At 41.1% G+C, this 16454-nt stretch overlaps 1 protein-coding gene across 4 annotated transcripts in view; it reads left to right on the top strand.

Moving 5' to 3' along the window:
* The first annotated feature begins 10140 nt into the window (after nucleotides 1–10140).
* The window catches only part of DOCK9 (dedicator of cytokinesis 9), a 114627-nt gene continuing 108313 nt past the window's right edge, over nucleotides 10141–16454 (top strand). For 2 of the 4 annotated variants that reach the window (XM_027741032.2, XM_027741026.2), the window contains exon 1: nucleotides 10142–10371. In XM_027741032.2, the coding sequence (XP_027596833.1) occupies nucleotides 10258–10371 (114 nt within the window). In that variant the 5' untranslated portion in view covers nucleotides 10142–10257. Of the gene's footprint in view, nucleotides 10372–16454 lie in introns of all 4 variants that reach the window. The other 2 variants (XM_039381957.1, XM_027741029.2) reach the window with 2 other exon arrangements.

Raw genomic sequence — 16454 nt, 5'->3', positions numbered from 1 at the left:
TTCTTTAAATTAAGATGCAAGGAGATGACCCTGAGAAAGTGAGAAAGTGAGAAAGGACAGGGCTGGAATGCTGACTGAGTGTGCCACAGGGACAGAGGACAGTTTGTTATTTGAACATAGATCTGAAGAATGATAAGGACTGAAGACACTGCCCAACATATAAGGGATTTCTTTGCAAAATGAATGCAAAGGTTATTGAAAGCAGGAATATTTCTATTCAGTGAGATTTTAGTCACTGTAATAGGATTGAGCAACTGTGCTGAGAAATGGAAACAAAATTTGTGGTAGAAGAAGTGACAACACAAGGCTTTATATTTGCTTACTCACTATATATGTAGAATATAAAAATAATTTATTTGTTTATATGGCTTTTTGCATTACAACTGTAATTACAGACAATTTGTCACTGCTGCAGCCCCTGGAATGTGCCGGTGTGGGCCTGTGTCTCCTTACAGCTACTTTTGTATTTGTAGTATAAGCCATGTTAGCTTCTGAAGGATTTATCAGTTTAGAGGACAGCTGTGAAGTGTTTAGGAGGGAGCCTAAGGACAACATGGCTCCAAAATAAATCTGGGTTTGGCTACTCCAGCTTCTGACATGTGAGACTTTTCTACAAAGAAAAGACTTCCGATGGAGGAGACAGAGCCTTCCAGGGATCTCCTGCAATTACTTACCCACTCTACACCACAAGCTTTGAAGGCTTTTTTCTGTGAATTTTTCTTGTCTAACAGAAGAAAAAGAAAGATAGTATGTTGGTGAATGAATGGATGGAATATGTATTTTTAAAAAGCAGCCAAAACATTCCAGCAGAAGCACATTTTTCCATGAGAGAAAAACGAAAAAACCAAACGTGTTACTCACATTGCTTAATAAGCTTCTGGAAGGCTCTTAGACTTTATTGTTCCTACAGATACTGCTACACATAAAAAGGCAGCTGTAGCTTTCAAATTAACAATAACCCAATCATTTTGTTTACAACTTATTTTGATCACACGTGCAATTAAAATTAAATGTAAGGCCTGTTTGGTAGTTTTTGGAGGACAGAGGATTAACATCTAAGCGATGTAAAACCTCTGTAGCAAGTAAGATCAGTTCTAAATGTAAATTTCTTTTCTGTTTGTTTGTTTGCTGAGTTTTTTTTAAACAATATAAATACATACCTAACAGTACATCAGGAAAAACTTGGAAATCAAACCTAAAATGACATTTTTCCTTTGTCCTTGCAAAGGAAGGCTGACAAATGCTCATAAGCATCCATTAATCATATTTCATAGGAAAATAGGAGGCAGTGGGCATCTGGAGCTGGTCTATATTGATTCACTCACAGGGATCCTCCTCCAAGACAATTGTGCTTAACAGCTAAATAAATTCCAACTGCCCTTCTAAGAAATCTGATTTTTATTCCAAGTCACTTTGATCACTGGTCACATTTGAAAGGTTTCAAATAATCATCTGAATTATTATTTTGATTAGGAGATGTTGCTTTTAGGTAGTATTGCACCAGGTTATAAATTCCACAGTCTGTTGTATAGTCCAGGATTGATTATGAAGCATTTATCTCTGTTTCTGGGAAAGATGTCTGACTTTTGCCCTTTCATTCTAGTACTAGTCATGATAATTTCAGCATTCCATTTTACAATTTTCTTATTTACACCACATCCACAAATTCATTCTTGCAGCTGTTCCTCATGTGATTATTTCTAGTAATGTCATCGTGGTTGCCCATGTGAATAAGGCTTTTTGTTGTGGTATACCATCATAGGCTGCAAATATGCAAAAATTATAAAGGGACAGGAAACTTTCAAACCCTTTAAATAATTTCTTTTGGTTTTTGATATGCATTCTTTTTTGTTTTGTTTTGCTTGACTTTTTTATTTTGTTTCATTTTGTTTTGAGATTGTGCTGCAGCTATTTAAAAGTAGCTTTAAAAAGTTTAAAAACTGCTTCCACTGATTTACTTTAAGAAAGTCATCCACAGGTTAGCAAGCAGTTTCAAAATCTGCCAAATCAAATCTTTAGCCGGTAGAAATCAGCAATGGTGCAGTTATTTTTAATAGCTACGTATTGTATAAAAATATAAATATCTATACAATAAAATACTCTATAATAATTTCATTCTATGACAGTATATTATATTTATTTGTGACAGTATGACTGCCATGATTATTATAAATGACAGCCAGATCAGCTGGCAAGGAAGAAAGCATAGGACCAAAGCCTAGTATTTTAAGGTATATATTTATACCAGAGAAACAAGCTTCTAAATACACCACTGTAATGGACACTGGACAAGCATGCACTATACAAAAAAAAGTCTGGTTTCCTTTTCTTGTGAACAGCATATGGTGAAAACTGTTCCCTTGCGCCAGCAAGGATCTCTGCTGCACCATTTACTTAGCCATGGAGGTACAAACTATGAGCTTTAGGACTCACGTATAGTGTAAACAATCACTGCTTGATCGCTTTGCTGAATACAGTCCATGTCCTATTATTTATTTCTCAGCTTGTGTCTTGGAACTGTATCTAATCTGACCTTGAAGCAAAAAATGCTTATACAAATTCTTTGTGTATCAAGAAGTTATCTATTCAGAATGAAAAAAAACGCGATCTATGTCCAGTTAAGGGTATGAGCAGGTAAGTCAATAATGGAGGATTTGTGGTCATACAGACTACTTTGAATTACAGTGTCTGCAGGAGACTTTGTCAGTACTTTAAAGTTTTAAGGGGTTATCAGCCATCTCCTCTATGCTGCTCTTCATTTAAAGAGTCACAAATATTAATACTACAAGAAGTGTATTACTGATTTGAGTAGCAACGGATGTAGTCTCATAATAATAAGTATTGTACATGAACACTGATGAAGTACCAGAATAATTCTGCAGTTTTAATGGAAACATCTTTGAACAATATCAAGAAAGACTGATTACAGATAAGAAATCCGGGAATCAGCATATGGTCTGGCTTAGCTGGAAAGCTCCATCCCTATTGAGCACAGAAATCCTCTTCTAAAGGCTACAACAAAGCTTAGGCTGATGATAAAAGAAAGATGTGTCCCATGGTATGCAGTTAAGCAGCTGCTGGTGGTCATGGCATGACATGAAGCATGTCTTAAAAGGGCACAGAAACCCTAAACAGCACTTCAGAGAAAGCTGTGAAGGTAAATAAACATTTTAAATTCTGAGAGTTAAACTCTAAAACATTGAAAAGTCTGAGTTTATTGGTACAAAACCTTATGCATCTATTTTTACTTTTGTTAAATATAGCCTTTATTACCCTGGTCCAACACAAACTACCTAAACTGAGATTAGACCAATCAAAATAACCTAAAACAAAATCAGAGTAGGCACTCAAAAACCACTCCTGCATTTATTTCCTATCAGGTTTAAAATCACACAGTTGCCATACTCCATTGAAAATATAAGAAAATGATGTGGAATTCTGTTCATATTACATGACTAACTCCCCCAAAAATGTTAGCAATACTCATGGGTAAATTCTTACAACTAATGCTGAAGAAGGAATACTATCCCAGGAGCCTGAATTTACATGATTAATTGACTGATAAACTGAAAGAAGTGTCATAACGGTCTTATGAGTCAGTGGAAGAGACAGGAAGTGAGTTACTCTGTATCCTCATGAACTTGCATAGGAATTTATTTACACAGAACTATAGTTAATCCTAGTTGGAGTTTAGACAGGGCATGGGAGGTAACATCACCTCTGCTTTTAAGAAAAAAGAAGCTACATTTTTGCTGTGCATCAGTTCAGGGAAAGATTTAGTTGCTTATATTAATTCTGTAATACCTCTGCTGAACATGAGACATATAATTGGAAAAATGAGCTTTTAAAATTGCACATGGGTAGAAAGATCACAGAGTATTTACTTGGTCCTTCCTCAAGTTTCTGTTGGCAGGGTTACAATAACTAAGCCTAAAACACAGTTAGACTGAAACTAATTCCATCATTCTGCAAAGCAGGTAATGGATGTAGTTTTATGAATAGTAACATGCTGGAAGTTACCGAGAAATTTCCACTAAATGCTTCTTCCCTTCACCACATGATATACCCAGGTTTCCAGGTAAGGAACAAACCAGAGTATTTTCTGCGTTTTCATTTATGAGCAGCAGAAACACACATACATGTATGTTCTCTTTTTTAGTAATATAAGCAACATCAAACTAATTTACAGTGTATCTGTATTCTACCTTACACTAAGTAGCTTTTTCAGGTGTTTGACTTTAAGATGAACTTTGTAGACCTAGGGACACATCTGACAAAAAATGGTGTTAAGAAGGCATATTATGGATTTCATGGGGTAGATCAGTGTCATATAATCAAAGTAATTTGTAAATGCTTTTACATTTCTGTACATAAACTTTGGTACACTCATGTTCCAATGGAAGGGGGAGGAAGAACTAAAAGCTGCTATTCAGAAATATCTGTGTGGACAGCTTGCATAATACGTAGAAGGATAAATTAGCTGTATCTGAGAAAAAGTCAGTCTTAGCCAGATGCAGAAAAAGCACTCCATTATTCCTTTCAGGCTTTGGGAGAATTTTAAAAAGTAGCTCAAATGAACCTCCTCCAGCGCATCATTGAATGGGTTAGTATGTCTGAAGATGCTAAGAAAGCTATCTATCAGCAGTATTGTTTAACTTTTACAAGTATACAGAACTAATAACTCATTTTAAATCACTCATAAAATGCTTTTACACTTTTTATGCTTCTGCCTTTTAGAGGACAAAAAAAAAGAAACAAAAAAAGAGCATCTTCTCTGGATTTTAAGATCTATTTATAAGTTGTTTATTATTTGGAAAACCTCCAGTCTGTCTGCATATCTAATGTTTAGTGAGTACTCCCTTGCTTCCTCTGCTCTTTTAGCACTTACTCTGGCCCTATCAAAGAATCATAGAATATGATGAACTGGAAGGGACTCATCTGCATGAGTCCAACTCCTGGCCCTATGCAGGACAGCCCAAGACTCACACCATGTGCCTGAGAGCATTGTCCAAATGCTTCTTGAACTCTGTCAGGCTTGGTGCTGTGACCACTTCTCTGAGGAGCCTGTTCCAGTGCCCAACCACCCTCTGGGTGAAAAACGTTTCCTGATATCCAACCTAAACCTCCTCTGACTCAGCTTCATGCCATTTCCATGAGTCCTGTCACTGGGCACTAGAGTGAAGAGATCAGTACTTTTGATGGCCATTATCTTGTCAGTTCTTTTCCTAACTGCAAGGATTTGAGGCCAGAAAGCTTATGATGATCATCGAGCTTGACCTCCATAGCAACATAAGCCAAAAAATTTTATAACATCAACTCTGCTTTGAGTTCCATAACTTGATGGATGACTTAGAGCCCAGGATTTAGAAAAGCTATTGGATCTTGATTTAGAAATTGGGAAATAGAGTGTAGTGGCTCCTTAGGGATATTATACCAAATAACTCCCCTTGTGTCTAAAAGAAAAGGATCCTGTGCATATTCTGAGTAGAATTTCACCTGCCATTTATTGGTTTTCACTGTCATCTTACCTGACAGATTAAAGAAACTTTTAATATTTGAAATTTTCTTGCAAATTCTAGCACATTATGATCAAGGTTTTGTATAAGCTAAACAGATGCTTCTTCATTCTCTTACTGCAAGGCAGATTTCCCTGGCTTTTCCAGTTTGTCAATTATTTGCATTAAATGAAATACCACTATTTCAGTAAAAGTTCAAGGAATGTTATATATAAAAACATCATTAATACTTCTTAATTTTAAATGAAAAGTTTGTACCATAAACATTAATCTTTTTGAGTTGTTCATAACCATACTATAACATCTTTCTAATTTGACTTTAAAATATTCTTTGTACTTAGATGCCTTTCCTCCCTATAAATATTTCTGGCTGCATCTGTTATTAGCGATTATTTCATGTTTTCTTTACCTAAGTTAATAAATATTATTAATAGGATTGGGATAAAACCAAATCCTTGATGTACTTTGCTAAAGAGGTCTCCAATCAATGATGATTTTCAAGATACGATTACTTTTCAGATCTGCATGGGAATTCTTGTCATGCTATTTTAGCTCCAAACCCCCTTTGTTTTACATTTCTAATAGACGCCAAATCAGTTTCTCTTCTTCATTTCTGGAGCAAACACAGGTTGATTATTACCATGAATGATTTAGAATCCCATAGAATTTTGTGACATGACTTAGTTGGTCCTGAAAATTTAAATGTTTTAACCTTCGCCAGTTGCTATTTAGCATCCTTACTAAGTACTGATTGAATAAAACATTTGCAATTATATCCAGAAAGTATTACTATACTATCCAGGTTTCTATTAAAAAAATAAATGCTTTTATACATCAGCATTGTTACTGGAAGTTGTGTATGTTGAAGTAGCAGGGAAACCATGCCACTGTCTAGATTTTTTCCTTTCTTGATCCTGAAATTTTAAAAAATGTATTCCTCTTGTCCTGTAGGCAACAAGTTCAGACTTTTCATTCATATATTTAGCTACTATGAGTCATTCTTATTGTTTCACAACTGTAATTTACCATTCCTGCTTATCAGCTTCCCCATTTTTCCTTTTGTTTTATACACAAAACTGTCACTTTCTTTTTCTTTCTTTAACTGAATGCATTTAGCTGAAAAGAAACTTGGATGATTGCCATAACATCATATTTTGGGTATCCTGTACAGTTTTCTTAAATAAACTACTATTGGCCTATTTGATGTATTTTTCCTACATATCTCTATCTATACAGGTGTCATGCAGAGTTTTTCAGACTCAGAACACTGAACCTTTCCCAGCAAAGTGCATAATATATATGGGAAATATTTAGAGACAGCAAATATAGTTAAATTATTCCATTTTACATTCAAGCAACCATAACATCAGTCGACTATTTTTATTTTGGTCAGAATTGTCAGAGTTCAAAGCACCTGAGAGCTCTGAAATTAACATATGATTTTATTTTAGAAAAAAATCATCAATTATTTAGATAAAATCTAGGGCATGTTTACTTGTGGAGGTTTGAGATCTAGACATATCCTACAGACTGGGATACAAAAATTAAAAAGAGGATCTTAAGATAGCTCATTCCAGCTAAATATCTACCTAGCTGCTCATCCAGCTCTGTATTCAGATACTGTCTCACCCTTACTCAATTTTCTGACTTATCAGCCTAAACATTGACTCATAAACACATCAGATCTTGGATTTGTGAAGTCAGAAACTCTAGTGATCTTTAGTGAGCCTGATAGGTCACCCTCTCTGCACATTATCTTTCTTAAAGAAGGTATAAACTAATATGAACACTCCAGTTGTGACAGACATCCTACTAAAAAGCCACAGCTTGTGTGTTTGAATAAACGAGCCTTTGATGCAGGTCTGCAAAGTATCTCCAGAAGAGATCCTTCACCGACAAAAACTCTGTGTAAGCTACAAATTTGTATGTTCAAACGTTTTTTATCCTATGTCTTTCTGAAGGAATTACCTCAATTATTTAGAACCTTATTAGTTACAGATGTGTCTGTGAAGCATCCAAAAAAGTAGGCCTTTATCCAGCGTTCATTTCTGAGTACGTATCTTCAGACACAAGCACTTTGTGCTATTTTTTTGCACCTGAAAGGTCCTCTACCCCTTGTGCACAGCACTCAGTTGCTCCCTCCATCAGTGGTAAGCTGTATATTCAGTGTAGGGAAGTGTTGTGAGTTTATATAAAAAGATGCTTAAGAAGATAAAGGTGCGCAAGCCCTAATGCTCTCAAATGCTCGAAGCATTTAAATGTGTCTAATGCCTGCACGCCTTCCAGCACTGCTGCTAGCCAGGCTCTCAGCAGGAATTCACAGTAATTAAGCAAGCTAGAGGCACCCATGCTTTCACAGAATCACAGAATCGAATTGTCAGGGTTGGAAAGGACCTCTGGATATCATCTCATCCAACCCCTAGGGTTGGACCAACCCCAGCGTCACTTGGAGCAGGTTACGCAGCAATGCATCCAGGTGGGTTTGGAATGTTTCCAGAGAGGGAGAATCCACACCCTCCCTGGGTAGCCTGTTCCAGTGCTCTGCCACCCTAAAAGAAAAGAAGTTCTTCCTCATCTTGAGGTGAACTTCTTCTATTTTAGTTTATGGCCATTACTCCTTGTCCTGTCACTGAGCACCACTGAAAAGAGTCTGGCACCACCCTTTTGACAGATTAATATGAGATATTTATATGCATTGATGAGATTCCCTCTTAGTCTTCTCTTCTCCAGACTAAACAGGTTCAGCTCACTGCAGTCTCTCCTCCTTAGAGAGATGCTCCAGACCCCTCATCACCTTTGTGGGCCTTACTCGACCGAAGACATGTGAGCAAATTTGCCTACAAATAGAAACTATTCATAGAATCATAGAATCTGTCACTGAGCAGTCCATTTACTAGATCATGGCACTCAGTGCCACGTCCAATCTGCGTCCTGGCACCACCTCTTTTGCCCGACATTTTCTCCTGATTAACTTATTTCCCCTGAGATATTTATATGCATTGATGAGGTCATTCCTCTCTTAGCTCCCTCAGCCTCTCCCCATAGGACTTATGCTCCAGTCCCTTCACCAGCCTTGTTGCTCTTCTCTGGAACAGGAACTGAGGGGCCCAGAACTGAACACAATACTCAAGGTGTGGCCTCACCAACGCAGAGTACAGGGGAAGGATCACTTCCCTGGTCCTGCTGGCCACGCTATTTTTGATACAGGACAAGATCCCATTGGCCTTCTTGGCCACCTGGGCACACTGTTGGCTCATGTTGACCTGTCAATTAGTACCCCCACTGCTTTCCAGCCACTCTGTGCCCAGCCTGTAGCGCTGCACAAAGTGCAGGACCCGGCACTTGGCTTTATTGAACTTCATCCCATTGGAATCAGCCCATCTCTCCAGTCTATCCAGATCCCTCTGCAGAGCCCTCCTGCCTTCCAGCAGGTCGACACTCCCTCCCAATTTGGTGTCATCAGCAAATTTGCTGATGATGGACTCAATCCCCTCATCTAAATCATCAATAAAGATGTTTTCATGAGGACAAAAAAGTACAAAGGAAAACCTCAGAGACAAAGTTGGATGCATGAGCGGTGCATGCACTTGTTCCACACTGAGGGTGCTGCAGCTCCAGCACCCATTATCCAAGTTTTTGGATCCTCTCACTTATACAGCTCCACGTATGTGTGGGGTATGTCTAAAGGTACAGAATCACAGAGTGGGTAAGGTTGGAAGGGACCACAGTGGGTCATCTGGTCCAATGTCCCTGTTCAAGCAGGTCATCCCAGAGCACATGGCACAGGATTGTGTCCAGGTGGTTCTTGAACATCTCCAGTGAGGGAGACTTCGCAACCTCTCTGGGCAATCTGTTCCAGTGCATGGTCACCCACACAGTAAAGTTCTTCCTCATGTTCAGGAACTTCCTGTCCATCAGTTTCTGCCTGCTGTCTCTTGTCCTATTTCTTGGCACAGCCGAGAAGAGCCTGGATCCATCCTCTTGGCACCCTCCCTTCAGATACTTACACACATTGACGAGCTCCCCTCTCAGTCGTCTCTTTTCAAGGCTGAATAGGCCCAGTTCCCTCGCCCTTTCCCAAAAAGAGATGTTCCAGTTCCTTAATCATGTTTGTTGCCCTCCGCTGGACCCCTCCAGGAGCTCCATGTCTCTCTTGCACTGAGGAGCCCAGAGCTGGACACAGCACTCCAGATGTGGCCTCTCTAGGGCTAAGCAGAGGAGGCAGGATCACCTCCCTCCCTGATACAGGAACAAACAGGAGCAGCAGCCACGGGGGCAGAGCCCGGGCAGACGACCGGGACAGAGCCGCGGCCGCCACTCCCCGCCGGGGGCGGTGCCGCTCGGCATTGGGCGGGAACTTCCGGCTCGGGCCGGCCCCGCCCCCCGCTGCCGTCCCGGGTCCGCGCTGAGCCAATGAGGGCGCGGAGCCGCAGCCGGGCAGGTAACCGGGCGCCCAATCAGAGCGGCGCTGCGGGAACAGGTGGGCACGGCGAGGTCCCGCCCCCCGCCCAGCTGGCGGCCGCGCCAATCAGGGCAGGGAGGGAAGCAGGGAAGGAGGGAGGGAAGGAGGGAGGGGCTGCCTGAGGCTCCCGGCGGAGCTGCGCTCCCTGCCCGCCCCTCGACGGCCGCCCCCGGCTGTCCGTCCGACCGTCCCTCCGGCGGCCGCGCCGGGAGGGCAGCGGGCGGCCCCGCGCCGAGGGAGGGAGGGAGCGGGCGGGCGGGCGCGGAGGCAGGAGCAGCCATGGCACTCGTGGCCCCGGAGACTCGGAAGTTCACGCGGGCGCTGAGCAAGCCCGGCACGGCGGCCGAGCTGCGGCAGAGCGTCTCAGAGGTGGTGCGCGGCTCCGTCCTGCTGGTGAGTGCGGCGGCTGCCCGGGCGAGGTTCCGGCCGGGGCCTCTCGGGGCTGCGGCGGTGTTCCCGGAGGGGGAGACGGGCCCTTCGATCTCTCCCGGGATGTCACGGCGGCGGTGCGGGCTTTGATCCCTCCCGGGCTTTGCGGCTCCTTGGCCGCCCCAGCGGGGCGAGGTGCGGGAGCAGCCGCAGGCGGAGCGGGCACGCTCCCGGCCGCCGAGGGAGCGCGCCCGCCGTGGGATGCGGCGCCCGGCGGGCACGGCCGGGCGCTCCCGCCCCATCCCTGCAAACTTCACCTGTGGAGCGAGCGGGCGCAGCTGGCTCCCGGCCTGACGTGACCGAAGCGCTTTCGTGTGTGCCGAAATAGCGGCGCAAAAGAGATTTTTCAACTCGTTGCTTCCTACTGTCTTTACAACTAATACGCAGGTTTTTTGTTGTGTCGTGTAGAATGGAAGATGAATGCTGGCAAGTGTAGCAGGAATGTTTTAGTGTGTTGTTTGTCCCTGCTGTCTGTACCGTACTAGCTCATGGTAGTTGCCTTTTTCAGTGCACAATTCAGCGCGTTCATCTAATTTGAACTGCTGAAAGTAAATTTGCGTTAAGGTGTTTAGTCCGTGGAAAAGAAGACTGAGAGGGGATCTCATCAGTGCATATAAATATGTCAAAGGCAGGTGTCAAGAGGATGCTGCCACATTCTTTTCAGTGGTGCCCAGCAACAGGACGAGGAGCAATGGCCATAAATTAAAACAGAAGCAGTTCACCTCAAGATCAGGAGGAACTGCTTTTCATTGAGGGTGGCAGAGCACTGGAACAGGCTGCCCAGGGGGTCGTGGATTCTCCCTCTCTGGAAACATTCCAAACCCACCTGGATGCGTTGCTGTGTAACCTGTTTTAAGTGACCCTACCTTGGCAGGGAGGTTGGACTGGATGATCTCCAGAGGTCCCTTCCAGCATTTAACAGTTCTGTGATTCTGTTAGATGCTGAACGGAGGCATCTGGGACAGAGAGAGAGAGAGAGGTTTTTTTGACCTGTCTGTATGCAGGTGGTGACATCTTAAACAGCCTCAGCAAGACTTTTAAGAGCTTCTCTCCTAAGGCTCTTATTCATGGTATGCATTTGTTTTTCTTGTGGTTTTGTTATCTCCAAGGGGAATGCTTCAGTAAGCACTTAACCCTGTGTTAGTAAATTGGTTTTGGTGCTGGGGTTCCTGATCCTGGAAGCTGATCTGTCATTTGTGTTTTGCTCTTGCTAATGCTAAATATGGTCTTGTCTAACTTTTTTAAACTGCCTTTCGGGACACTGTCTTGTTATAGCTGTGTGTTGTGAGAGTAACAAATACTGTAGCTGTGATTGAAAGACGAATACCTCTCTTTAATAAAACAAAGGCTTTAAAATTAAATTGCTCTTTTCTTAAATATGGGTGATGTAATTTATAAAAGACCTGATATGCACAGCTGGGGGTCCACCTGGATACTGACAGCTTTCCACAAGGTGCTAGCGCATGCACATGTAATGAACATTCGGAATGTATTAGCAATTCCCCAGGGATCAAGTGTTTCTTGGTAAGAGTGGAAGAAGAATATATGTATATATATATATTTTAAAATATTTTTTGCACTGAGGGATCATGAAAGAGATAGGTATTTTCATGACACAAATGTTTCTTTTGCAGTAATTGGTAACCTTGCCATTCCCTTGTCTACCTTGAGAAGCTTTTTCCTTAGTTCACTTATGACTAGTATCATTGGGATGAGTTGGAAAATGATTCTTTAATTAATTCAAATACACAGTAGGGTGATAGACACTGATATCCCAGGTATTTATACCATAACAGCATATTCTGTAGAATTTTATGGCGAATAAAGAAGTGAAGTTATGAAGTGGTGTACTGGCTTAATCTTATTCTGGATAAGGTCTTCATCAGTATTTTATAAAGCAAAATTAGTGACTTACCATTCATTGTGACTTAACATTCATATCAGGTTTGTGATCCTTTTCTGTTAGCTTGATGCATGAAGCAAAATCCCCATTTGTCTCATGTACAGTCTAGTGCTGAAGTTCACCTTTCCGTTTCAGACATGTTTTGACCCTGCTGATATGTCTCTCCTACAATCATAAATACTGTTCATTTTATCACTGAACTTCAATGTTCCTGAACACAAACTGCTCAAATAATGAAATAAAAGGCTAGTACTTGCAGGTTTACATTTACATTCTACATTTTCTTCCTCCTGTTAATGTACTGTAACTCTTTTTGTTGAACATTGCGATATTTGGAATGAAATTGTACTTTTTTAAAGGAGTTTAGGTGGGATAGTATTGTTCTTTGCTATAAAAGTCTTTTAAAAAGTCTTTGCTTCTGTAAGTTTGACTGGTTGACCTGTTTCTTAGCTGTTGATGTTTCTGGGCTTTGTTATCTGAAAAATCTCTTGGGCTGATCTGGTGAAAAAAGGAGTCTTAGCAGCATTATAATAGTGGAGTATTCTATTCAGATGTGTGGCTTTAAAGACCCACTTTCTTTCCAAAGCTGCATCTCAAAGCTCTTCTATAGAGCATCTCCCCAGGATTTTTTGAACTGGCTTGTCAACTGAGACATAGTGCAGCATTGGTTACTAATGTGCTCTTTCTGTGATCACTTGCTTGTGAGGAAGTACTGAGGTTTTCCAGTACTGAAAAACTACTGAAGCTGTTTTCCATTAACTAGGCTTGCAGTGTAGAATCTGGAGGTGGGAAAGAATTCAAACTACTAGTTCATGGTGGGTGATCTGTCCAGATCTGTACAACCAAATATCACTTCTGACTGAACATCTCTGCAGCAGAATGTGCTGAGCAATGATGCAAATCATCCAGTCGCTACTTGCAGTAGCAGATAAAAGTGAACTGTGAATACCTCTGAGCTTGAGTAGATTCTCTAACTTTTTGTTACGGCTACTGTTACATCCATTTTTACAGCCAACAATGTATGACTAGACTTAGAAAAGTAAAAAAAGTTTTTTCCCATCTTTAAAAGAGGTTTATTAGCTCATATTACTAAAATATGCTTGTTTTTTTCTGTTTTATAAATGTTCTTAAGTTGGTATTGATGAAAGAGGACTGAAAACAGCATGTCAGTAGTATATCTTAAATTTTCAGATTGCTCTTCATTGGGACTAAAGACTTTAGTCAGCTGACACACTAAATAACTTGACTGTATAGAAAAAAAACATGAAACAGCTGTGGTTTGCCAAACTAGTTTTCATCACAGAATGAAGCCAGCTTTCTTGTCAGCCTTTGACATCTCATACGTTCTTTCTGTCTGCTGAACAGACAAGTACAGTTCGGTTGGCTAAACTGAAAACTTATTTGACAGTCAGCTTTCCATTAGGGTGTGAGGCACATAATATTTTTCTTGATTATTTGGTTCAGTTTTTTCTATTTTCTGCTTGACATCCTTGCTGAATATCCTCTTGTGCATTGTTGATGTTGTTTTGACTTCAGACTTGACACGTGACTTAATTTGATGCCTCTGGCCACCCAAATACATTTATATCTGAGGGAGAAGACTATGGGGATGACAAGTCTATCTCTTAAACCAGCAATCTTACCAAGAGCAGTTTTCAATTCCACTTTAGTATTATGTATAATTGGAAATGATCTCTTTAAGTGGTGATGAGAGTTACTCCAGTCATGTTCCATACAGATCAGTAGGACTTCAGGAGGTGTATGTGGTGTCTTGTTCAATGGTATGTTAATGATAATTTATCTCAGTGACAAAATTACCCTGTATTAAGTTAAGCTGATATTAAAGGATAATAAGCAATTAAGATAATGTTTAGCATATGAAATTTAATCTGTTTTTGCCTTGCTGTCAATCAAATGCCCTTATTAAATATGCAGATAATGAAAATGTTTAAATATGCCAGATAATGCAGCAAAAGTTGTTTCCCCCATGTCAAAATTAACATTCTGTAGAAGAAACTCGAGATATGGGAAAGCAGGATGAAATATGAGTTATTCTCAAATTGCTCTGTGCAGCTCTTCTTTTTTTGATTTGGATGTGTAAAATAGATTTGATAACTTGAAGGCTAGAACTGGTATCTTAAGACAGCCTTGGGCTTTATAAGTTAACTTCAGATACCTGGTAGAGCTCTTGAGTTCTAAAACTCTTGCAGAAATGCAGAAATTCAGCTTTTCAGACGGGGAAAATCAGTGTATCTCAAAGACAATGGTTGGATTTCCTAATGAGTTGAGGACCCTGGAAACTACAGACCTGTCTGTCTCACCTCAGTGCCTGTTAAAGTTCTGGAAAAGATTATTCTGTGTAGTATTGAAAAACACCTGTAAGACAAGGCAGGCATTGGTCACAGCCAGGACAGCTTCATGAGGAGGAAGTCCTGCTTATCCAAGGTAACCCAGCTAGTTGATCAAGGGAAGCCACTTGAGGTAATCTTTTTGTATTTCAGTACAGCTTTCGATAATGTTTCTCACAGGATCCTTCTGGACACAATGTCCAGCCCACAGCTGGATAAACACATCATGTGGTGGATGAGCAGTTGGCTCACAGGTGGAGCACAGAGGGTAATAGTGAATGGGGGAACATCAGACTGGTGACCTGTCACTAGTGGGGTTCCACAGGGCTCCATCTTGGGCCCTGTGCTCTTCAGCATCTCATAAATGACTTGGATGCAGGACTGGAAGGGATACTAAGCAAATTTGCAGATGACACAAACCTGGGAGGAGCTGTAGACTCCCTTGAAGGCAGGGAGGCCCTGCAGAGAGACCTCAACAAATTAGGGGACTGGGCAATCACCGACCATATGAAGTTCAACAAGGGGAAGTGCAGGATTCTGCACCTGGGATGGGGCAACCCTATGTGTTCATACAAGCTGGGAAATGAGGTGCTAGAAAGCAGTGCCTTGGGAATGAACCTGAGGTCCTGACTGATGGCAAGTTGAATATGAGTCAGCAGTGCCCTGGCAGCCGGAGGGCCAACCATGTCCTGGGGGGCATCAGGCAAAGCATCACCAGCCGGTCGAGGGAGGGGATTGTCCCGCTCTGCTCTGCACTGGTGCGGCCTCACCTTGAATATTGTGTGCAGTTTTTGTCACCAAAATATAAAAAAGATATTAAGCTGTTAGAGAGCGTCCAAAGGAGGGCAATGAAGATGGTCAAGGGCCTTGAGGGGAGGCCGTATGAGGAGTGGCTGAGCAGAATGAAGGCCAGGAGCTGGACTTGATGATCTTTGTGGATCCCTTACAACTCAACATAATCTGTGATTCTGTGATCTCAAACTCACTGATGTTCTTTCTCTATTAAAAAAACTTATGTCAACTTCGTCTTTCCAGTCCTGATCTCAGCTTCCTGTGAACCTCAACTCCATAAAAAAAGATGGTGAGTTGCACTCTATGCTGTATTATTACAGTATTTTTAAGGTGGTGTGTTTCCAAAAACACAGTTACTTGGAGAATTATGTACTATTTATTCTGATTTGGTATTTTCCTTTCTGATTCATATATTGTTTAATATGCCCTGTGCACAGAGGACTTATGTCCTTTGCAAAGTGGCTTTTCAGTATATGATGAACAGAGTATTTGGAACCTCATTAACTGCCAGATTTCAGTTGTAGTGTGTGTGTAGAAAGGATAGTTGACGACTTCCTTTAGGAAAGTAGGAATTCAAAAGTCGTATGTAATGGTGAAGGGATGAGGGAAGGCTGGGATCTTCTAGAGCTGTAAAAAAGCTGGAAATATGGATGAAGCTTGAGCTTTTTGTAAATGGAACGTGAAATTGTATATGTAAGGAATCTGGGAGAAGCGAATTGTTATGAATGGATGAGTGAAAGCAGGGAGATGAGAACTGACACTCAAGATTTTAAGGGAAAAATTTTTGCTGGCAATGAACATCATCCTAACACATTCGGTCTTGGAACACGATACAAATGGTAATGCTTACCCTGAACTGTTGAACTTTACTTGGGGAAAAAACTCAGTACTCAACTCTGAAGAAGTTATTTTAGTTTATGGCATCTACTGCTTACCTTTCCTAAGGGAAATAAAAATTGTCAGCGAATAAGATCTTTTGGATAAAGTTACTAATTTTATTTTTG

This window comes from Pipra filicauda, unplaced genomic scaffold, assembly GCF_003945595.2.
Source record: "Pipra filicauda isolate LSUMZ 115617 unplaced genomic scaffold, ASM394559v2 scaffold24_size8852520_pilon, whole genome shotgun sequence".
NCBI lineage: Eukaryota > Metazoa > Chordata > Aves > Passeriformes > Pipridae > Pipra > Pipra filicauda.
This window is presented reverse-complemented; position numbering and strand designations above follow the sequence as displayed.